This window comes from Thermobia domestica, chromosome 10 (genome assembly GCF_964235325.1).
Source record: "Thermobia domestica chromosome 10, izTheDome1.hap1.1, whole genome shotgun sequence".
Lineage (NCBI taxonomy): Eukaryota > Metazoa > Arthropoda > Insecta > Zygentoma > Lepismatidae > Thermobia > Thermobia domestica.
The window spans coordinates 232,277,629-232,303,641 of NC_137463.1; the positions used below are offsets into that span (position 1 = coordinate 232,277,629).

At 33.7% G+C, this 26,013-nt stretch overlaps 1 protein-coding gene across 1 annotated transcript in view; it reads right to left on the reverse strand.

Moving 5' to 3' along the window:
- Window positions 1–596: 596 nt before the first annotated feature.
- Window positions 597–26,013, reverse strand: part of LOC145661837 (uncharacterized) — a 35,898-nt gene continuing 10,481 nt past the window's right edge. The window contains exon 2 of the mRNA XM_081727176.1: window positions 597–2,799. Coding sequence (XP_081583302.1) covers window positions 1,489–2,799 — 1,311 coding nt within the window. The 3' untranslated portion in view covers window positions 597–1,488. The remainder of the gene's footprint in view (window positions 2,800–26,013) is intronic.

Sequence of the window (26,013 nt, forward strand, 5' to 3'; positions counted from 1 at the left end):
CAATAATACTCAATACAAACCATGAGGTAAACCGCATCCAGTTTACTTTAACACCACGCCATCCTGTTGTATGTTACAAGAACAATGTGTGCACATACTGCGCCGAATCTATTCTCGTTTTGTTAGGCTAAGGAATTAGTTTATCCTTGCTGGAATTGAGAATAAATAAATAAATCGCTAGATAACAAGGTGTAACGCAACGAGGTAAAAAGTAAAACCCCTGACTTAACTATTCTGTGGTTAGGTAGAGTGATGGACAAAAAAAAAAAAAAAAAAAAAAAAAAAAAAAAAAAAAAAAAAAAAAACTAGGGGATCTCCCACGTGTAAATTCTATATATTCCTTCCTATGATCTTAGTGTATTTTTCGTTTTGTAGTTAAGCCTAGAAAGTAAAAATTCAATTATGTTACACGCTGTATATCATAGATGGATACGATGTGTTCAAGGTTTACAACTAATATAATTGTAAACCTATTTGGAGAACTGTGAGATATTATCTCTTCTCTTGCCCTTTATGCACACTTACATGAAATATATATATATATATATATATATATATATATATATATATATATATATATATATATATATATATATATTTTAATTTTCTTTGTAGAAATATGCCATGAGCTTTAAGAAATAGTATTATAGAGATTTCTTTTAAGTAGTATATTAATCGCTTAGTACGATCATAGGGATTTATATTTAAGCAATGAAAGAAAAATAAATACATTCACAGCGGACACACTTCTCAAAATCTCAACTTCATTAAAATTATCATTGCATTCGTTTAGAATGGGTAAAGAAGCTCTCGCGAACTCACCGTAATGAAATATGAGCATAAACTTATAATTGTTTCGATATATGGACCGCTTGGATGCCAAGTGGCCTAACTCCAAAAATTGAAAAATGGTTTAATGTTTTTATTCACTTCTATATCTACACGAGTACGTTCTTTTAAAAAAGGATTTTTGTAAACAGTAAATTCTACATTCATTAACTACATACTTATTATTTTGGTTACCAACTAACAGAAATATGGATTGTTCATGCGATATTGGACTTCAAATTTCACTCTTGGAAAATTTCAGATTTGAAAGTAGGCCATTTGGCATCCAAGCGATCTACATAATACAGCGTTGCAAGGGCTATTACAGTCGTATAACTACTTATATGACAATTTGTTTCTGAACTTTTTTTTTTCTGAATCCAATTGAGATATAACCCAATAAAAATAACTTCATCGCTTGATCATATAGAATTATAGCTAAACATACCATTGCATAGGAAATTGAGGGAACCAATAACATCGGGAATAATCATTCATTCTCGATGAACTGTTGTGTCAATACAGGCTGTGTTAGCTTATAACTTTATGAAATTCTAGCATATCAGACACCAAGCCGTTGCTGTCGAGCTATATTAGCAAAATTAAATAATTACCATTACAATTAGAAATTGAGAGCGTGACTCAGAATTAATTATCAGTTTACTTAGGTTTGTGATTAGACTTTTTGTGACTAACTAAACTTGTTTTGGATGTAAATGTTTTGTCACACAGGTCACATTTATAAGGGCGTATTCCTGTATGTGACCTTTTGTGAATTGTAAGAGTTGACCTTTGAGTGAAGACTTTGCCACAGTCGTCACATTTAAAGGGTTTTTCACCTGTGTGAGTTCTCAGATGGACTTTATGTATGCCCCACGTTCGAGAAGTCTTCCCACATTTATCACATACATAATCTTTCTCTCCTGTATGAATTTTAGAATGGGTCCTTAGTGAAGTAGCAGATGTAAAACCTTTTTCACATATATCACATACGAATGGCTTTTCTCCAGTATGGAGCATCATATGTTTTTTCAATGTACTTTTTAAATTGTATGATCTTCCACAAATATCACACGAATTTAGCTCCGATGAGTCTTTGTGTTCTCTTAACACATGGCTTCGAAATGTATTATAAACTGAGAATCTTTTCTTACAAGTTCTACATTCATATGGTGTTTCTCCCGTGTGTTGATTAACATGGCTTTCATACTGATGCTTTGCATTAAAACCCATTTGGCAGAAGTCACAATGGAACCTAAATTCATTTGAATGAGTCATTATATGTTTCTTGAGGCTTAACATATGCAAGAAAACTTTACCACACATAGAACAAGCAAACACCTTTCCATCGTGATTGTCCATATGATTACTCAGGCCACCTTGTGTCTTATATTGTCTCTTACACACGGAACACTCATAATTTCTATCGTCAGAATGAGACTTAATATGTGTCTCTAGGAACCTCTTAGTATAAAAACCTTTTCCACATAAATTACACTTAAATACCCTGCCTTGATGAACTTTCGCCATGTGAGTAGCCATTTCTCTGTAATGTGTATATCTCTTGTCGCACACTTTACATTTATAAGGTGTTTCACCAGTATGTTCTCGCACATGTTTTATAAGAGTATCTTTATATGCATACTTCTTACCACAAACTTGACACACGTATTCAGGACGTTGTTCAAGCCGTGAACTTAGCAAACGTCTTGTATCAATTAGTTCAATATCTTTGGGCTTTGGCAGAAGTGGTACATATTTTTTATCGATAGCTGCAGATAATGATGCATTAACTGTTGATGTTACTGCTATAGAGGACGACGAAGAATTATTGTTACTAGTAATTATGTTCGTAGTCTGGGGAAGCAGAGTGTAAAGTTGAAGATAAACTACGTTTCCTGATACTGCTGGAGTTATAGAACATTGCTGATTATTTTCTACAGACCTGAAAAGAAACGAAATAATCATTAGCTACATTTTAAAATTTGGAACGGTAAGCAACGTAGCAAGTAATCATCATATAGCATCATCAAGCAACAACAGAAGCAGTATTTGTATTACATATATTGAAGTATTGAAGAAGTATTGAAGAATATACACAGTACTTAATACCCACCATTGTAAAACATTGCAAATACAAAGTTTTATTACAGGGTTCCTACTGATTTGGAGACATCTATTTCCCCGACTTCTCCCTGACCTTCCCTGACCTTTGGCAGCAAAATTCCCTGACTTTCATGACAGGTGTCGGATAACGTTGATATATAAATCAGGAATAAATAACGGTGAATATTTATATATGAGAAGACTTATTCTATATAGAAAAATAGTAATTGATTGCTCATGCGTACATTCCACTTACCTCCCATAAAAATGTGAGTACCGTTCCATACTGTGATCATTTATGGTTGGCTAAGCTGAAATTGGTGTATAATTAATGTTAGGAAAAATATATTTTATAAAATTTCCCTGACTTTCCCTGATTTCTAGTCTATTTTCCTGAGTTTCACTCACCTGCACCATTTTTCCTGAGTTTTCCCTGACTTCTCGGACAAGTACGAACCCTCCATTACTTGAAAATTTGTAAGAATATTCACGAAATATACGCTAATTATCATCTATATATAATATTATTTTAAGTTCAGCGACAATTTCAGTTTCATGTATTTCGAAAATTTACGACTGTTACGAAAGATCAAAGTTACTGGAATCACTTGAAAAATGAAACTGACTTTCTTCCATGAATTTTATAGAAAATGTCCAATTTTTGCTACACAGCATCAAATATGGATTTTAACACACGCATTTTATTTATATATAGTTTCTTATACAATTCAAATGTTTGATTCGATTCAAACAGAATGGGCATTTTAGTTAATTCTTACAATTCACTTTATGACAATTTTATTTGGTTCTATTTCTATGCAAAATAACTGTCGCTCGAATTAAAGTTTAAATAAGATTGGATTTGAATTGATTTGAGTTTAACGTTCTTTTCCAGCACTAAGACTATATGATGTGATGTTTGCTTTAAGAAGGAACTGAAGAACTGGTCGCATTTCCCCAATGGAAATCGAACCTAGGGCCACAGGCAGAGAGTATACGTGTTAGCCAAGAAAAGTGTAATGACTTACATGTTTTTTAAAAAAAATCTGCGATCAGCTGTGGTTAGCTAGATACTAGTAGTGCCATTAGCGGCGTTGTACCGTACTATTGGTTTGAGTACCTCAGTACGAATGGCAAGCGCCAGAATGGTTAGGTATTGTCAACTGGGAACATCAGAAATAACTGTGGCATTACTGTTAAAATCGAGTTCGTAAAACCTGGTCGTTGCATCGATATATATTGCATCGATTCAATAGTATTAATAATATATGTGAAAAATTGAGAAGTTTAGTTTAAAAGGAAAATGTGTCTTTCTATATCTTTTAAGTAGTGTCTTTCTATATCTTTCCCAGAGACGTTTACTGAAGTCTGATAAGTTGAATGTTTTGTCATAAAGTGTGTAGTTGTGACTTCCCTATATTTTGTAATTTACAAAAATATTGGATACTAAACGATTACTACTAACGAAGACTTCAAATATATTACCCATCAATCTCTAGTTATACGCACATAATTTTATTCTTCAACATAAAAGAACAAATTATTAAATGTTCAGAAAATCTTTTGCACAAGAAACATCGAGGAAAACAATATCCATATATTAAATCATTATGCTTCCTAATTCATGGTTAGTCTTGAATGTGATAAATAGACTGACAGTTTCCTTGAATTCCTCTTGATAAATTTTAAGATTACCAAATTAACTTTATGATATTTAGACTTTTCTACAGGATCCGTCCATGTCAAGTGTACTAGAAAGAAAATAATTGATTGCTTACCATTTTATAATAAAATTATTTTGTTTGTGGATTCCTAAATGATTACAGAGTCTAAAAGTAAGAATTTTAATTTTTTAAATCGATTTTCCAGCTACAATGGCAGCCATTTTTGTTTAACAATACGCGCCGATTCATGTATTTGTAGGGGCTTGTGTTAATTTATATTACCCACAAGAGACATCACCCAATTGTCCGGCTCCGATTTCAACGAATTTTTTTCCTGATGGAGGACATGTATGAATTATTTGTGATGACAGAAATTTACGGAGTGTTAATGAAAGGAAACCATGTAGATACATATAAGGCCTAGGGAAAAGTCGTATGGTAGGTATGATCTTGACGGTAGCCATCTTGAAATCCGCCATTTTGAATTAAGGACGAGTTTTCAAATGGGAATAGGGTAATATGATACATAATTTCGGGCTAGAATTTAATCAGGAAGACAATGATAAGGTTAGTTTTAAGATACGCTCATTTGGGGAAAAGTTATAGGCATATTAATTGCTTATACTTACTATGTGCATAAGTCCCTTACCTCCGCTTCTAACCCGCGTATTAATAATAATAAGTGGATAAAAGCTTCGGTAATACATATTATGTTTAGAGATATGTGGTACGGTAAGTGTAACCTTGACAGCAGCCATCTTGAAATCCGCCATTTTGAATTAAAGTAAGTTTTGAAAAATGAAAATCATAGCATGTGACACCTCATTTTAATAGCAAATGTTCCCAAAAAGCCAATGGTATGCTTTTTTCTGTTCTATAGTTAACCAGTATGAATTTAGGACTGCTTCTAATGTGCACCAAACGTCCATTATTCGATCTTTCAAATTAGCAACACTCCTAATTTTCACCGCATGTTTTAATATTCCAACTGGCACTTGGCAGTTGTTGCCATCGCTCATGTTTTTTTAAATTTATTACATTTTTTAAGAGTTGCGATTTGTCAGTTCATGAATAGTGTTGGAATAAGCATCCAGCAATCTTTCTGAATTTTGAAGACCTGCAATTTAATTGTTTATTTCAAACCATAATACATGAGAAGCCTATGGACCTATGTGACGTAAAAAAAATATAAATGAAATTATAACAAATTGTTGATATGAACACAAAATTATCAGGAAATGTAGCCTACATGTTGCGGAAACGGCAAACAATAAAATATTGTTAATAAATACAACTTTAAAGGAACAGTAGTAATGATAGAAAATATCAAACACGTTCCCAACACACTGTTTGTGCCATGACCATAACATGAAAACAGGTAACTTGTTTATAAAAGGTGTAACTTGATCGAATTCCCGATCAAAACAGATTATAAATCTTACAAATATGAACCTTCGACAGCAATCACTAGAAAATGAATGACATTTTTGCCTGACTAGTTAAAAAATTGCCATAGATAATAAATAAATAAATAAACAATAAAGAAATAAATATAAAACAAAACAAAAGACCATTGATTTACACAACGATCATTCTTCGTTTTCCATTTTGAAATGAATTTTCATTTGATTTCTCGTCTCATCTACTATCCATTACAAGCTAGATCTTCGGTATTACCTGAATGCAAAGTTGGAGTTGTTTCGTTGTGCGATTATTCATGTCAGTAAACGAGTTTTTGAAGGGCAGGAATAGGAAATAAATAATTACATTGCAAGTCTTCAAAACTCAGAAAGATTGCTGGATGCTTATCCCAACACTATTCATGAACTGACAAAATTGCAACTCTTAAAAAATATAATAAATTTAGAAAACATGAGCCGTGGCAACAATTGCAAAGTGCCAGTTGGAATATTAAAACATGGAGTGAAAATTAGGAGTGTTGCTAATTTGAAAGATCAAATAATGGACGTTTGGTGCACATTAGAAGCAGTCCCAAATTCATACTGGTTAACTATAGGACAAAAATAAGCATACCGTTGGTTTTTTTGGGAACATTTGCTATTAAAATGATGTGTCACATGCTATGATTTACATTTTTCAGAACTTCACTTTCATTCAGAATGGCGGATTTCAAGATGGCTGCCATCAAGGTTACACTTACCGTACCACTTGCCTCTAGACATAATATGTATTACCGAAGCTTTTATCCACTTATTATCATTAATACGCGGGTTAGAAGAGGAGGTAAGGGACTTATGCACATAGTAAGTATAAGCAATTAATATGCCTATAACTCTTCCCCAAATGGACATATTTTAAAACTAACCTTATCATTGTCTTCCTGATTAAATTCTAGCCCGAAATTATGTATCATATTACCCTATTTCCACTTAAAAAACTTGACCTTGATTCAAAATGGCGGATTTCAACATGGCTACTGTCAAGATCATACCCACCGTACGGCTTTCCCCTAGGCCTTATATGTATCTACATGGTTGTTCTTTTATTAGCACTCCATTTACAAAGGGTAGTAAGGAACTTCTGCAGTCATATCTAATAACCGCATCACAACTCTTTAAAATTATAGAAAAATAGAAAACATGCACCATGGCAAAAATTTCTGTCATTACAAATAATGCATACATTTCCTCTATCAAAGAAAAAAAAAATCATTGAAATCGGAGCCGCACAATTGGCTGCTGTCCCTTGTCAAACCTGGTGAACGCTAGGCTGATTAAACAAAATCATTTTATTCAGGAAAAAACAACATATCTTATGTCCAGTATACATTCAATGAAATTCATATGAAAAATAGTCTAAATCCACCTAAACATTTGACAAATTTGAAGTGCTCGAAGGCATTTCACCCCAAGAAGGAATGTGATCTCAATCTTAATTGTTTGGAGGGGGGTGTAGCTATCTAAATGTGCTATATGAAAAAGAAAAATGAACACTGAGATCCTTTACAAGTTACAGTGTTTCACAAACAGAAAATTAAAAAGTAAAAGCTAATATTTGGACATACTGTACCTTTGTGCCCTGTTGGAATAAAGTTTGAAAATATGAAATTTTAACACAATCTCTCCATTGCATATTACACTTCTGTGCAAATATCATGTTTGAGGTTTATCTACAATTCAACTTACAAACGTTAAATATCATACAGAAAAACGTACTGTTAATCGAAGACAGCAAAATGGAAGATAGAGAAGCAAGTTCCAGAGTTGAACTGGAACTGTTATGCATTCAAATTCCATTAATTATGTATTAAATAAAAGAGTCTGTTCTTTCTTCATTACAATGCTCTCTTGTTTCATCAATCCAGGGTTCACGAGGTTTGAGTAATATAAGGTAACACATACCCCTACAAATGCAAGAATCAGCGAGTATAGTCAAACAGAAATAACTGCAATTGGAGTTTAGAAAACGATATAAAAAATAATAAAAGCATTATTATTATTTGGACTCGATAGTCATGTAGGAGTAAATCAACAAACAAACAAACAAAACAAAACAACACCAAAAATAATTATAAAATGGTAAAGCAACTCTTATTGGCTCACTTCATATGGATTGATCCTACAGTAGAAAACAACAAACAATTATTTTTCAAGATTATGTAATTCATTGGTAAGAGAATTCAAGAAGTGGAAGTTGAACCTATTTTAACATTTTTAGTTCCAGTAAACCTGTAAAATGCCTTATTTATACAAGTAGAATTTATTTTAATAATGCGAAATTGACTATACCCTATATATTGCATTTTGTGAACCCTATAACTTTAATATAAATGTAATGATGTTACATAATTTCAGTATCAGATCATTAAGTAAATAATTATTTATCTCCACATACAATTAAAAAAAAAAACACGTTTGTACCGATATATGAGCTAACATATATGACAGTGTTTGATTTGTAGGGGGGAATACCTGGGATTCCCCCCCCTCCTCTGGAAATATCATCCCGGCTTCTGCTTTAGCTAATGTCGCCCCAACCAGGGATAGTGGTTTTCCCCTCTCTGTACATAGTTCTTTTATCATGGAAAATATTTAAAATCACTCTTAGAATATACTGTTTTCTAAGTTTGAATGACGCTGCTTCTGTCTCTCTTCCCTTTTCTTCTTTCCCATACATGAGGCTGTATTTGTTTGTGTTAGCTACTCGCATAAAAATACCGTTTTGGGGAGTTTTAAACGAATCTTGCACGAAAACAAAACTAAAGATGCGTGTTGTTTCAAGGTTTGTAGTATATTTGCAAGGTCTCCTTCCTCTTTGTCAGCAAAGATGAAGGGGAAGATTTGGTGCTTAATCTTACCATTGAAACTCGGAGCACCGAACATCAATATAGCTACCAATAATGCGTTTCTTCTTCCGCCGACAAGAAAAGAAATAATTGAGGTACTATTATTATACCGCATTGACTTGATCCCTAGTCTTCCGTTGCAAGCGCTGCTATCGTCTGAAGGACTTCCACTCGCTTTCTCTCGCTTAGCAACAGCTGAACCCTTATTGGCTCAACGCGAGGGTGTGTGAGATTGTAAACTTTAGTTCGCATTTTTGCCACGGCTCAAGACATTTTGGCAGCACAATAACAAAAGCACAAGTGGACCAGAGTGTTCCCTCTTTCCCCGTGAATCACATTACAGAAGGAAGAAATGTACATTGCTTTTGCGATCAACACATGTTTGAAATTTTGGATCCTACAGCCTCCCCAACCAAAGGCAAGAATGAATACAAGTCTGTGTTGTCATCTACAGTAGTCTTAAAAAAAAAATAGCTAATAAAAGGAATAGAACTGGAAAATTTGATCTCAGGAGAACACTGGAGAATAGAATGGTTGTTGAGAAGGAATAAAGACAATGGAGAAAATTACAAGTATAGAGGAAATTCTAGTTACGATACACTCGCGCTTGGAGGGTCAATGCCATATTTGTTTTTAGCATATACTCCAAAACCTCAGTAACAATATATCGGTAAGTTCCATTGTAAAGCCAAATGCCAAACTTGAACAAGTGTGTGAAGATATAAACAAACTATCTGCAAATTTAACCGATGATGATTTCGTCGTTCTCCTTGCTGGTACAAATAATTTTCCACAATCCCCCACAAATAATCCCCCACAAACAGAAACACTATGTGCCCTCGAATCTACTTTAGCATGTCTGAATAAGAAAAAAATAAACTCGGTTGTGGTCACCGTTCCCTATAGATACGATTTTCCGCATCGTCCAAATGGAACCTTGAATAGGCAAATTTTTGAATTCAATAACAATGCTGAATGTATAGGTAAAAATTTCAAAAATGTGGAATTTATAAACACCAGTCGTTTTCCAAGGTATCATTTTACACACCATGGATTACATTTAAATAACGCAGGTAAAAATGTACTTTGTCGCATGATACTACATACTGTACAATCAAAGAGGCTTCAAAAAAACTGAATGGTATCGAAATTGAAATTCAGGAATGCAATATTTTTACTTTAGCTGACGGCAAAAATAAAAGTCATTATTTCAATACGAAATTGGCCTCTACAAATGATACTATGATTGCGGACAAGGGTATTAATAACCTCACCGGCACTCAAGAAAGGTCAAAAAATCCAAAAACTATTATTCGCGTTGCTAATCCTGAATTCCAATTTCCTAAACAAAAGAATAATAATACTGTCACTCCTTCATATGAGACTCATGTTTCCTCTATAGCACATTATAATGATCCCGATCATTCTTTTATGGCGAAACAAAAGTCCAATAGTGTCAACCTCTACTCAGTCAACTAGAGATTTTTCATCAAAATGTACAAGGGCTTAGCTCAACAAAGAAAATTATGCTGGAAATTTTATTTAAAAATATGCAGGAACCTAGTCTAATTTGCTTAACAGAACATTGGAGAAAACAAAATGAACTTGGTATTATTAATATTCCTAATTATAACCTATCTGCAAGTTACTGTAGAACAAATATGAAACAGGGAGGATCCTGTATATTTTCACGATCAGATGTATTAATTAAAAAGGTAACGAAATTTGAAAACCTAAACATAGATAAACATTTTGAGGCATCCATTGTTGAATTATTATCTTATAAGGTAGTAGTTATATGTATATATAGAACCCCAGAGAGTAATGTAAATATTTTTATCAGAAATTTAGAAAATATTCTTTCATATTATGAAACAAAGACGAAGGATGTAGTTGTAGTGGGTGATATAAATATTGATTTTTTAGACCATAATTCTATTGATGGTCAATTGAAAATATTGCTACTTAGCCATAATCTAGAAGCAATAGTTAATGAACCAACGCGAATAACGGAAAATTCACAAACTGCCATCGATCAGGTGATTATAAACAAAAGGAAATTCTATTGCTTCGTTAATGTTTTCAATAGCGGGTTTTCTGATCATAGGGCACAAATAGCCACTGTGAACTCTTACAATGCAAATGTGTTAGTTAATCCACAAAACAAAAAAACTGGCTGTTCAAAAATAATAAAAATGAGAAAAAGAAATTTCAGTGAAGACAATATTTTACAATTTAATAAGTATCTTGAATCCGAGGACTGGTCAAGTGTAATGTCAAAATCATCTTATTCGGTGAACGATAAGTTTAGTATATTTTTCAGTAAATTTAAGCTGATATTTGATCAGTGTTTCCCATACGCAACGTTTACAATCAAGAACAATAAACAAAAGAAATGGGTGACGCAAGGTATAATAGTGAGTAGTAAAAAGATGAAGTCACTAAATCATCTTAGCAAAACTACTAAGGATAATAGTATTAAGATTTACTGTAAAAATTATAAAAACATATATAAAAAGGTAATAAAACAAGCCAAAAAGTCCTATTATAATAATATAATTTCTAATGCAGAAAACAAGACCAAAATGGCCTGGAAAATAATTAAAGAAGAAACAAATCAAAAACCACAACATGTTCAAAATACTGAAATAAAACTCGCGAACGGCAAAAACTGTAAAGACCCTCATGTTATTGTTGAGCTTTTCAACTCTTACTTCAGCAATATAGTTACTAACCTACTTAAATCGCAAACACCATCGAATGATATTAAGAATAACCCTAATCGAATTAATCAAATAAGTAGTTCTTTATTTATAATTTCAACAAATCCTTCTGAAATAATATCAGTAGTAAGGAATTTTAAATACGGATCATCAAGGGGTCCAGATGACATCCCGGAATTTATAATCAAAAGATGTATCCACGCAATTGCACAGCCTCTGTCTCACATAATTAATGACTCATTCTCACAAGGTATATTCCCAGACAGCCTGAAATGGGCCCTTATAAAACCATTACACAAAAAGGGTGACAAAAAGAAATGCGAAAATTACAGACCAATAGCTCTCTCCTCTAAATTTTCGAAAATTATAGAATCCATAATGAAAAATAGATTAATTACGCATTTGGAACGTAACAATGTTTTATCTGACTCGCAACATGGTTTTCTTAAAAATAGATCCACATCTACAGCTGCCCTTCATTTCTTGCAAGAAGTAGTAGACTCAATAGAAAGTAAATCATACCCACTATCTATATTTTGTGACTTAAGTAAAGCTTTCGACTGTGTCAACCATTCGTTACTCTTAAGTAAATTAAATGCATATGGAATAAGGGGTGTTGCTAACCAATGGTTTCAAACTTACCTTACAAATAGACAACAATTTGTAGAGATAAATTTCATTAATGAAGACAACTTGTATATCGAAACTCACAGATCAACACCTTCTATGGTTAACATAGGAGTTCCTCAAGGATCAGTCTTAGGACCAATATTATTTATTTTATATGTTAATGATCTACCACTTTATATCACTCATGGTAAGTTATTTCTGTATGCAGATGACACAAATATACTTGTAAAAGGAAGTAATTTAACTGAGCTGCAAAATAATGTAAATATAACAGCAAGAGAGCTCGAAACTTGGTTACACCACAATAACTTAATTATTAACACCGAAAAAACCAAATGTTTATATTTTTTCCCAACTAATTCATCACCAATTAAACCTTCGTTTACAATTAATAATAATAATGTGGAATGTGCTTCAAATACTAAATTCTTAGGATTAAACCTAGACGACAAACTTAAATGGAAACATCATATAAACAATTTATGCCAAAATTTATCTTCTATTGTTTATATGGCTTATACACTTTCCTCTGTTCTTAACCTAGACACTTTAATTTCATTATATTATGCGTCATTTTATTCCCGAGTACAGTATGGTATTGCCTTCTGGGGTGTCACTAATGATTTGTTTACAATATTTAGATTACAAAAGAAAATAATCCGTATCATTACACATTCCCATTTTCGTAGTAGTTGTAGAAGTAAATTTCGTGAACTCAGATTGCTTACGATACCGAGTTTGTATATATATGAGGTATTAAAATTAGTGAGAAAAAACATAGATAACTACCGGTACTTAACGCATGCCGACATACATGAATATAGAACTAGAAACTGTGATAAATTTGTAATACCGTCACACAGAACAAGTATGTTTGAAAAAACTACATTTTATAGAGGTGCGGTGCTATATAATAAATTACCAAGAGAATTGAAATACATAAAAGATGATATAAAGTTTTTGAGAGAGGTTAAAAATATGCTAATTTGTAAATCTTATTATTCTGTAGATGAGTATATAGGTGAATAATTCTTTATTATTTTTGAAGGCAATAAAACTTAGTACGTAGATATATTTTAACCATTAGATTAAATAACAAATCTTTATTTTTTCCTTCTTTTATTGTAAAAAAAATTAGTTTTATATTCGTATGCTTATAGTCTATTTGTATGTGTTTATTAACTCTGTATTTAACCAATGTATTATTGTGAAATGACATGTTCTATACCATATGTACAAATTTGTGTACTCTGTATGGTCAAATGAACGCAAATAAATCAAATCAAATCAATGCCATATTTGTTTTTCGTCTGTGGCTGTCGCCCTGACAGATCCGTTTGGGACATCAAGTTTTATTGCTCGTTGGGTATAGGAAAACATAGATGCTTTCCTCTATTGGTCGTAGCCACATAGGGGCCGGCGTTAAATTGACAACAATACACCACTTCGGTTAATTTGGATTTTCAAACAATTGAAGAATTATATAGGTTCCATTTGGCTTTAAAGAAAAAGAAAAAAAATAGGCAGGGCCAGGACTTTAGAGTTGTTCGCAGGAAGTTAGATGTGGATGAGCCCTCTAATGTTCTCTCGTGTTGAATTGATGGTAGCTGTGCGTTCGTTCTTGCGCGGAGTGCATTCTACACCAGTGTAAATCGAATACTTACTTATATCGATCAATATTCTGGTAGTTTTTTTTTTTTTAATGAAATCATAAACCTATGCGTGTATTATTTTTGAACATTTGTGTTCGTGTAGCTAATCTTAAACATTAAATTGCGTGTCTGTAGTACCATTTACCCACAGCCGTCATAATGTAGAAACAACGAACTATATTGCCATTTTATGCTCCCAGTACGAAACAACAGCAACAGAGACCGCCGAATACAACAGCAAATGAAGGCACTTCATCGGGTAAGGTAAAACTTTCTGATGAAGTGAATACCGATATAGAAGTCCGACCAGCAAAAAAGTGCTAAATGTGATGCTAATAGTATCGTTTTCACAGAGTCGGGAAACGAGAGTAGTGCAAATGCCGGTGGTTGTGTTGAATTATCTTGTCTTAATAGCTGGAAGAAGAGCACACTGTGGTTGGCAATAAACAAAATGAAATTAGTTATTTGTTCAGTGTGCAGTGAAATTCGCTCTCTTAACGTAGATAGTATGGCACGGGTACGTATCGACAATGCGTTTATAGACGGTGTTTCTGCAACTAATCCCAAGAAACTTAATGACAAAATTGGTGAGCATGGAAGATGCAAGTCTCATCTCAAGTGAATGGAAATAATGGATAATCGAAAGAAACAGCATATTGAGAAATCCACACAAAAAAGCACGAATCTATGGCAACTGCAAAATGAAGAAAAAAATAGAACAGCAGCACTCATGCATACTGCATATATGATTGCTAAAGAAAATCTGTCTTTCTTGACATAGGCTATTCTTCTTTAGTTGAACTTCAGAGATTAAATGGGGTTTCCGTGGGAAATATATTATACTCCGATCATGCGTGCAAAAATATGATAATGTTTATTGCCGGGGAGATGAAAAAAAGACTTTCTAGTTTATTGTGGAAAATTTTAGTATTTAAAATTGATGAGAGCACGACAATATCTAATAAATTTTGTATGATAATTTATTTCCGTGTAGTTTTTGAAGGTGTAACTACTTTTTTGAAATTGTCGAACTTGACAACACTAAAGCAGAAGCTAGATTAGGAAGCTTGTTAGAGACTTTATCTAACCATGGCGTAACGGAAAACGTTCTGAAGAATCACCTTGTTGGCTTAGCAACAGATGGCGCGGCAGTGATGCAGGGTTGTTACAATAGAGTTGCAACAAGATTAGGTGAACTGTTGAACAACGACTTAATTGTAGTTCACTGTATGAATCATAAACTTGAGCTTGCAGTTCAAGATGTGATTAAATCTGTCTCTGATGTGTATCATATGCAAAAATTTAAGGATGTTTTATATTCAGTGTTTTCTCATAGCCCAAGAAACCAGAGACTACTTAAACAATTATCAGACGAACTGTCACCAATATTCTGAAATTGGGTCGTGCGTTTGGAGTACGTTGGATTGCATCTTCATTCAATTCTGTGCGGTCACTGTGGGAAAGCTGCTTTGAATTGTACAGTCTTTTGACTAAATGTAGTAAAGATACATCCTGTCCGGTGCGTGAGAGTTCGAAATTCGAGGGTTTAGTAAAGAAACTACCAGCTGGTTATTCATCAGGGAATTTATATTAATCTATGATGTTCTTGAAATTTTGAAAGATCTTTCGCTCTATTTGCAGAACAGAACTGCATCTGCAGTTGAAGCCAAACGAGAAATCGATTTGGTATATCAATCAATTTGCGCGTTAAAGACTGTTGATCCCCCGAAATCAAGAAATGCTCTTAATGAATTAGAGCAAAGAAACACATTTAAAAGAGTGTACATCACTAAGCCTACTACTAGTGATAAAACAAAATTTGACATTTTACGATTGAAATTTCTTCAATCCCCTTTCAGACATTAACTCCCGTTTTCCAAATAAAGACTTTTTCGTTGATGCTTCAGTGTTAAACCCTGCTTCTTGGCAAGGGCGCCCATGTAGTTTCCAAGGGGAGGGCAAGTATAAGCGACGTTTCAAATATAGGTTCAAATTTTGCTGTAATTAATGTAAAAATTCTGTTGGGTTTTCGAGGAAGTACAATTTCCTCTACGAAGAAAGAGCCCCCCTTGTCCCCCATGATGGGCGTCCTTGCTTCTTGGTCTGTTGATCAAAATGAACTGGTGTTCTGCGGAGACGATGCTATCCCTCGATTATCCAAATTATTGAAACAGTCATTGAATGGTGTTTCCTTCACAGTGAAAGAACTTCGTTTGTACACTCCACATAAAAAAAAAAAAATCCGACAGGTAACGTCGTGCAGCTAGGCCACCCACTATACACCTTCTTATCCCATAATCGGGTCTGGTAAAGAGAACCCCTCTCTCTCCTCCTTTCTTCTCTCCCATACTAAAATTAGTTAACAATATGAACGCAATTCTAATTTCAAACTACACATGTATTAGTATCGATAAAATGAAATAACAAAACCGAAACGAAACAAGATTCATAAGTTGTTTTCGGGAGAAACTGAAACACACACAATGAAAAATTGAAATCAATGGATGTCTATTACACAAAGGCTCAGAAATGAGGCAGAGAGAGAGAGAGAGAGAAGGCGAGAGAAGTAGAAAAAAGAAAAAGGGGAGAACAGATAAAAGTGGAATTTTAAACTTAGTAAGAAAAGAACGTAACATTATAAAGTTCCGTTACCAGAAATCCAACAGTAATATAGAAATAACGTTTGTTTTTATATATATTTTTTCAGGATTGTTCGTATATATAGAGGATGCTTGAAACATTCATTAACTCTCTTTCATAAAGGATAACATACTCAATTTCCAGTAGAACTGTAGATCTCACAGACACATCTAAGATAATGTCGAAAGTTTAACACACATTCTTCGTTTGCGCGTGGTTCGGTTGTAAATTCGGTACTGTTCATTGGACGTACTGATACAAACTACATTCTAATAAACCCAGTAGGTAGCATAGGACAATTTTGGCGTGAACAGGATTTGACCCTATGCTGGATAACTTTATTAATCGTAACTCCACTACGTTACCGCTACACTATCATGTCACCTAAATCTAGAAGCTAAATATTACTTACTTTAGCCTTGATCTTTGGAACGATCAAGCTTCTTCCTGTAAGGTTATTTGACCCAAGTGCACAACGAAATTCATTTATTCGACGACCTAGAGAGAAATTAATGCCCACTAATAAAGAGAACAACATACAATCAAGGAAAAATTACAGAAATAAAAACATATTTTGAATTAATTTTGCCCTGCAAGTTCAAAAGTACGCGAATAATAATAATAATAATAATAATAATAATTATTATTATTATTATTATTATTATCAATTGGCCGCTTTGCTGGGCTAAATTGAGAAAAAATAATAATATGCTCCGTTATTCAGTCACTTTTTACTATTACTAAACTGCTCTTCGATATCGGTCATTTTCGATGAGTTTTATATATCCCCTCCCCTTTCCATGTTGCGGAGCACGGCATCTTCAGTGTCATTGTTTATCTCAGCCACCCGGAAAACTATGAATTCGACAGTGATAATGGTTATATTGATCATTTTTATATGTCTCCCCCTCCTCCATGTTGCGGGCTGAATTTGGATTTAAACGGCATCAGATGTGTAACTGTTCTTCTCAGCGACTCCAAAAATTATAGATTCGATACTAATATCGGTCATTTTTCGTTCTCTTTTAAATGTTGCTATCCTTCCCCCTTTCTTTAGTTACACCATAAAAATGATATGAGGAAAACCATCTCGGGTTCGAACTACATCTAGGTTGACAATTTTATCGAGATTGGTACGGTGGTTCAAGACATTAAATTGTATTTATGCTTATATATATCTCCTTTTATTTATGTTTATATATCTCCCTTTCCCATTCCGCTTCTCAAAGTTCTAGCGTCAAAGTGAAATAATAAAAACCATATCAAGCCAGAACCTCATCTATGTTAAAAATTTGATCGAGATAGGTCGCGTAGTTCGAGTTATTAAGTTTTATTTATTTTATATATCTTTCCCCTCCCGTTCATTCCCCTAAATTTTACTGTAAAAGTGATATGATGAAAACTACTCCAGGTTCGAACTTCATCCATGTTGAAAATTTGATGCAGGTCCGTCCGGTGGGGTTCAAGACTTATTAACTCATTAACATAGTCACTTTTATTTTTATCTCCCCGTCCTCCCCCTTCCCTACATTCCACCATCAAAGTTAAATGATTAAAAGCATTTCATGCACAAACGTAATCTATGTTGAAAATTTCATCCAGATTGGTCATTTGATTCAAGACTTATTAACTTTTCTTTATTTTTTAAAAATATTTTTCCACCCTCCCCCTCCCCTAAGTAACACTATCAAAACGAATAGATAAAAATACTCCCAGGTCCGAACATTATCAATGTTGAATATTTGATCGAGATCAGTCAGGTGGTTCAAGAGACTATAAGTTTCAGTCACTTTCAATTTTATAATATAGGTTATTACTATTATTATTATTCGCATACTTTTGAACTTGCAGGGCGAAATTAATTCATAATATTTTTTATTTCTGAAATATTTCCTGGACTGTATGTTGCTTCCTTTGTTAGTGGGCACTAATTTCTTTCTAGGTCGTCAAATAAATGAATTTCATTGTGCACTTAGGTGCAAATAACCTTACATTAAGAAGCTTGATCGTTCCAAAGATCAAGGCTAAAGTAAGTAATATTTGGCTTCTAGTTTCAGGTGGTATGATAGTGTAGCGGTAATGCAATGGAGTTACGACTAATACAGTTGTCCAGCATAGGTTCGAATCCTGTTTACGCCAAAGTTGCATTTTTTACAAAGTGATAGTGAAGAATCGATTTCTCATATTAGACGTGCAATGCTTAAGAATGTGGAAGCAAACACCTTTATCATGATAGAGACGATTTACGAATGTTGGTTGGGAAAGGGCAAGGGATTTACCAGGACATTCGAAACACTTCATTGATCTGCAGTAAACACTTTTCGTGTTATCGTTCTCAGAAAGAAATATTACAGCATTTGTTCGACAAAGTTTGGGTAAAGCAAACGGTGGTGTAGTGGTTAAGTACCAGACTTCCAAGCGGAAAATCTGGGTTCGATTCCCCGTCAGGTAGTATAACTTTTTCGCATAAAATAATGGCTGCAGAGATTTATCTTCTGTTGGAGAACTTACAAAGCATCACTGGCGAGAATTCGAATAAACAGTGTGTGCGTTCTTCATCATACGCTGTAATAATAAGAGTTTCATATTTATATTCGTCTCTCTGTCTCTGTCTCTGTCTCTCTCTCTTTCTTTCTTGACGTTTCCCTATCCTGTCGTTGCATCTTTCACTTTTCCCCCTCTCTCTCACGTACACACGCACTTCATGTGCGTGTGCATGTTCCAAAGTTAAAACGGAGCAAGAGACCAATAGACCTGGTCTGGGAAACGTAATTAACTGGCAACTTCACCGTCGAGTTTTTCGTGCCCTGGGGATAACATCTCCAGTCCTAGTCATCTATGAAAGAAATACTGTTTAAACGCAAGGGAATAAGCAGAATATATTTTTTTACCATCTGGGTTATCGAGTCTCAGTTGAATTACCGGGTCACTACGGGTTTGAACCCTCGACCCAGTGGTGCTCCATAAGCTAACCAACATCATCCGACTGATACTATGATCCGTTCGAGCTCTAGCGTGTTCATTCTATCTGTGAAAATTACAACGTTATATTCGCAAGAGATGAAAGTGATGCTGGATGTTCGGAACAGATAAATCTTCGGAAAAGACTAGAAAATGGCAACCTCTCTGGTTATTTGAAAACAAAATTTTATTTATACTAGTTCGACTCAAATTTGATTCCATCCTATAATTCAATGTGATTATTCACGTTGAAATTTGAAACATGCAAGGTCTGCTACATCTATAAGGAACATCCAATTTTCCATTTGAACCTTTGAACTTTTCATTATGATACGGTTTGGATATTTATATAGGATATTTCTGATAAAAATTCAGCAATAAAATAACACTCATTCAATTTTATCTTTCTTTCTTTCTTCCTTTTTCTTTCCTTTTTTTTTTGTTCACTTTGCATTAGTGGTCTGGAATGGAAGATATGACCTACGCTACCTACTGGGTTTATTAGAATGTAGTTTTCATCAGTACGTCCAATGAAAACTACCGAATTTACAACCGAACCACGCGAAAACAAAGCATATGTGTTAAAATTTTGACATTATCTTAGATGTGTCCGTGAGATCTACAATTCTACTGGAAATTAAGTGTGCTATCCTTTTTGAAAATTACTTAATGAATGTTTCACACATCCTCTATATATTCGAATAGTCCTGAAAAATATATAAAAACAAACGTTATTTCTATATTACTGTTCGATTTCTGGTAACGGAACTTTATAATGTTAGGTTCTTTTCTTACTAAGTTTAAAATTCCACATTTTTATCTGTTCTCCTCTTTTTTTTCTTTTTCTACTTCTCTCGCCCTCTCTCTGCCTCATTTCTGAACCTCTGTGTAATAGACATCCATTGATTTCAATTTTTGATTGTGTTTCAGTTTCTCCCGAAAACAACTTATGAATCTTGTTTCATCTCGGTTTTGTTATATCATTTTATCGATACTAATACATGTGTAGTTTGAAATTAGAATTGCGTTGATGTTGTTAACTAATTTTAGTATGGGGGACAAGAAAGGAGGAGAGAGAGGAGGTCTCTTTACCAGACACGATTATGGGATAAGAAGGCGTATATTGAGTGGCCTAGCTGCACGGCGTTAGCTGTCGCAATTTTTTTGATGCGGAGTGTACAAGAACTATCCTTCTTATATGCCTCCAACTGTTCAGGAACTTAAGAAAGCTATGGAAGTAATACCGCTTTTCAACTGCAGAATGTGAACGTGGGTTTAGTGCTATGAATCAAACATTGAATGATCTGAGGAATCGTATACAGATTGTAACACTTAGCAAGCTCCTTTCTGTATCTATAAATGGTCCACCTTTGCGTTTCTTTAATGCTGAAAAATATGCAACAATGTGGATAAAATTGAAGCGTCACAGTGCTACTGACAATCCTACCGGGAAAGCAAGAAATGTCGAAGAATGTTCACATGCATCCCGCCTTTTCAACTAAAACGTAAGTAATGTTTTTCTTTTAAAAAAGACAACTTTAGTTTGTTGTATTACGTACTTTTTGTATTACTCTATCTTTACTACATTTTCTGTTATTGTTTTGTTACTTTTGATAATTAAATGTTTTGTTTAGCTAGATTTTGAATTTGAACATAAAATATTAGTATGATTAGAGGCGGCTCCAGAAAATATTTCTGGCCATCTCACAACTTTGAATCCCCATGCCCCTAATGTGTATGCAAATGCACTACACATTGTGATCCACTTATCCCCCTCACTGGTAAATTAACAAATCGAATCTTGATATATGACAATATAATGTAATTATTAATTATTACATAATGTAATAAATATGAAATGGTAAGTAATGATGTATGTCTTTATGCATATACATATTACCTAAGCACTGCTTACTAAGAACCTATTTATTTATTTATTTATTTCTCCTCTTTACCGCGAACACGGTGAATTAATGGTAGAGTGCTCACCCTTGGTGTGAGGGTCTTTGGCATGATGTCAGGCAGTGGCGGCGGTTGGACGTTAGAAGTGGGGGGGGGGGGCAAGACATAATCTGAACAATTGTATATCAATGTTAGATTTCCTGATTGTTTCTAACTTTGTTTGACGAAAAGTTGTATAACTAATAGGATACTATGTTTTTCACTTAAAATTCCGTATATCGTATTTCTATTTTATTAAGAAAATTCATAAGAGCAATACAGGTAGATACTAGTCCTTTATACTCTTAAACAACGAAAGTGTAAGAAGAGATTTGAGTTCTTGCTCATGAACATCTTAAAATTCTGTCTGGAAAATTGTGTGATCAGATTATTTAATAAATTTGCAAAATAAATAAATAAATAAATAGAAGGGATAATATTAATCATAATAGTAACGAATAATGACGCTTGTTTTGCACAAGTTATATTGAAACTGGGAATTAATGAACAATTTATACTTTTAATTCCACACATGCCATTAAATGAATGTTTTTAGTCTTAGAAAATGAAATACAGTAAGTACTGCAAGCATATGCTATGACATTTAAAGAAATATGAATTGCAATATTAATTGCTTTGAATTGCAATTAAAACGCAATTCCTGTAGCTTTCTTAACTCTATGGGAAGACAAATAACCAATACGTACTCACGCAACGGCAAATATCATATGGCACCATTTTTTTCTATGAAACAGTAATACATACAAAACCTTTACCAGGGTGTCCACATTCTGGAAAATAAGTGGAAGTCAGGGAAAGGTCAGGGAAGTAAAAATGTATCAGGTGAAGTCAGGGAAATGGCAGATTGGTCAGGGAAAGTCAGGAGAAAATCGATTTAGGTCCATTGTTCAATTATTGAATTTATGAAATATTGTTGATTTCTTTACTGTTACTGGATGCAAAATGTGATGTTCTCAATGATGATATTGAGGGAGTCAGTGTTCTCTGATATAGTCGTTGAAACTAATTTTCTGCGAAAAACACATCTAACTACATCCTGGCATATTTGCTCAAAAGGATAGACGAGAATTGCATGGTGCCAAAGGATATCTGGACAAGTGGCTGAGAACGCGAAGAAATAGTATCTCCAGCTCACAGTGAAAGCTCAGACTGAAGAATTCAAGGAACACTAAAATGAATTCATAGCCAATGATAGAGATGGTATTGGACTTGATGAATTTTTTACTTAGTCTTAGGAAATGGGAAGAACTTCGTTGACTTATGGTCAGTTATGAAATGTGTTTTATCTTCTTTCACGGAAACGCATTTTTTGAAAGTGGTTTCACAATAAATAAACTTTTCATTGTTGACAACTTACAAGAATAATCTCTGGTGGCTCAACGGATCATATATGATTCTGTGATGAGAATAGGTGGATCATCAGTATCAATAATTACGAGATATGATAAATTCAGTGAGAAGTTCAATGAGACAATATCAGGTGTATTTAGAAAAGAAAAGAGAAATAAATGCTGGAGACGAGAAGAGGAGAGAAACGGAAGATTCAGCAACAACTAAAAGAGCTGGAGGAAGAAGAAAAGAAAATTAAACTGTGGAGCCAAGAAGAAGGGTATTCAGATCAATGAGAAGAAAATTATGCGAGAGAGGATGAAAACACACTTTTAAATGGGTTGCATTTAACAACAGCACCAGCAAAAGTGTGCGTTACATAATGTGTGTGTGTGTTATTTCTTTTATTTTTCTTAATAATCAGTAAAATCATGTATGAACTGTTTATTACTATAGGCAATATTATAATGATGTGTAATCGGTATTATAATGTGTAAGCATATAATGTGTATTTTTTTTCATATCTTAAGTACTTTGTATACTGCACACTTTTGTTTGTAACTTTACATTTTGTGTAATATGTAGGCCTAATCAATATCGACCTAATGCACATGTTTGTAAATTTACATTCCTTTGAAAAAAAAATGAAAAAAGAAAGAAACAGAAGCGGAAGAGAACAAGGCCAACTATGGGGAGTGTGGAGGCTGGGGTTTCTTTCTTTTTTCAATATTTTTGTTATTCAGGGGTCAGGGAAATCTGCAACTTTCGTCATGGAAAGTCAGGGAAAAGTCAGAGATCTTTTCTCCAAATTGTATGGACACCCTGTTTACATTTCCAAATGAAATTATATAAAATAGGACGTCACTTCAAAAAAGTGGGGGGGGGGAACTGCCCCCTCTTGCCCCCCCTAATCGCCGCCCATGATGTTAGGCCATGTGAGTTCGTGGTGCTTGTGCACAACATCATGCCCGTAAGGTTTTTGGAGCTTTTCCTCTTTCTTCTCACATCCTGATACCACAATTTCTTCACAATCTTCCACTTTCGTTAACCATACGCAGCCTTTTGCCTAAAGGGCATAACCTCAGGACGTTAAGTTAAAGATTTCATTTCATTTATGAACCTATTATGTATTATAAATATATACAAACAGGCAAATATTTCTTTAAATTAATGTTACATATCCAAGTAGTGCAATGCTAATTTTTAAAATACGAGGGTAAGTCAAAAATTAGCCGCAATTTTGATATAACTCTTCGTACATTGTTCACATTGACCTGTCCTCGTTTATTCCATTGCTATGCTTTTGTGGTCATGCTAAGAAAGTTGGAGCCTAATTTCTGCATTTGTCTTCCTCTTGTTGCAGATAGATCATGGCCGCTTCATTAGAAGTTTGGACCAAAGAGAGCCTTAACTCTCGTCTAGTGTCATGCCGTCTCATCACTACGTGCGCAAATTATTTTGTAATTTAAGAACTCCCTTTCCAATTTTTTTTAACATATAATAGGATAATTTCAAATACTTCCAACTAATGTAGCACTAAATATAATACAGTTTCTGTACTAAGATATCTGATAACGTCACGTTACTGGTATGGAAAGTATAAAAGTGGAGTTTTAGTTGAGAAACCTTTGAGTGAGGGAAAATAAAGGTTTTAGTTTACCGAGAAACTGGCAGAGAGTAACATAGATAACACAATAGGAGGTACAATAATCATTCCAAGATGGTTGTATTTATGTAGAGTAAACTTAACTTAGGAGTTTTTCAATTATCCGTTGATATCCTTAAATCATACAATTAATTTCGAATTATTACAATATATTTGCAAAAACAATCATCACTGCAGATAAAATATCCTATTTATATACAAAGGCGTTCTTTATTAGTTTGCAACGGTGTCGGCTTTCGTAAAAATACGTCACACTTCCAGTTGAAAGTTATGGCTGAACGCATACATTAACGAAGAAACGACATTTTTCAGAGAATAAGAAATGCATTTAAGAGTATAGACTTCTTACCATAGTATCATTCATGTTTCAACTGGTGGAAACTGCTGACAGGTGTTATTTCTTCGTGTACGACGTCACTGTATCATTATTTCAATGTTATGTTGTTTTTTCATATTTGTCTTAAATTTCACTGTCAACCGTTAATTCCTTCTTTCTTATTTCATAACTTCACTTAAGAGAAAAAATGCTCCAAGGGCGGGCTTGAATCTCCGATCTGTGGTTTTATCAGAATCTTTCTTTCAATCACTTATCCACTGGGCTATTAGGGTTTATATGGGAAGACAGTGACAGATATTTGCATTCGCGTATTTTGATACAAAATTTACATCGTTTACTTCATGTTTGCAAATAGATTGGCCTTTTGAGGTTTCACAGGAGCGAGGGAAAAAATTGTATTTAAAAATCAGTTCTCTCTTTGCGATACATTATTTGTGTGTCAATCTGATAATAAGTATTTTTACATATTTCTTACTCACTTCATATATTTTGGGAGAAAAGATGAGTAAAAACGACATTTTCCTGGATGTCTCTACTTACAAATATTACTTATAATTGTTGTGTATTTTGATTCATTCTCAAACATGTTCCACAAATTTTACTTACAACATTTGGAAAATATCAGTTTTCTTTTATTCAAAAAACGGGTTGTATATAGATATATATTTCGTAATAATTTCCTTGACATGATTTTTAAAAAAAATCATTCTCTTGGGTGATTTCGCGTTTCTTTCAAGATCACATTACACGCACGTAATTATTAGTGCTCTTTTTAATGTGATAGTACTTTCTATATCAGTTATATTGCGAACACAGTTCAAATTGCCTATTGCATAAGCCATTGTCAAGTTCAATGAACAGCAAAGTAGCTCTGTTATACTTTGTTTTATTTTCAGTCATTCTTCTGGTGGGGAATTCAACAATGTTGGAATGGACACTTTTGGGAGGGAAAAGGTAGAGAGCAACTTCAGTATAAAAAGCCAGAAAGAAACAGTGAGCATCAATAATTTTGACTTGATTTATTCATCATTCATATTACATGTACGTTTGTACAAACTGGTATAAAACACGTCAGTGCTTGAAAACAAACAATACTTAAAATAAATACAATGGTTCTGTTTTAACAACTTACGAAAAAAGACAAAATCACTTCTGCATTCTACAAATAGTTATATACATGGACTTAATTACTCATTATTTCACACACTA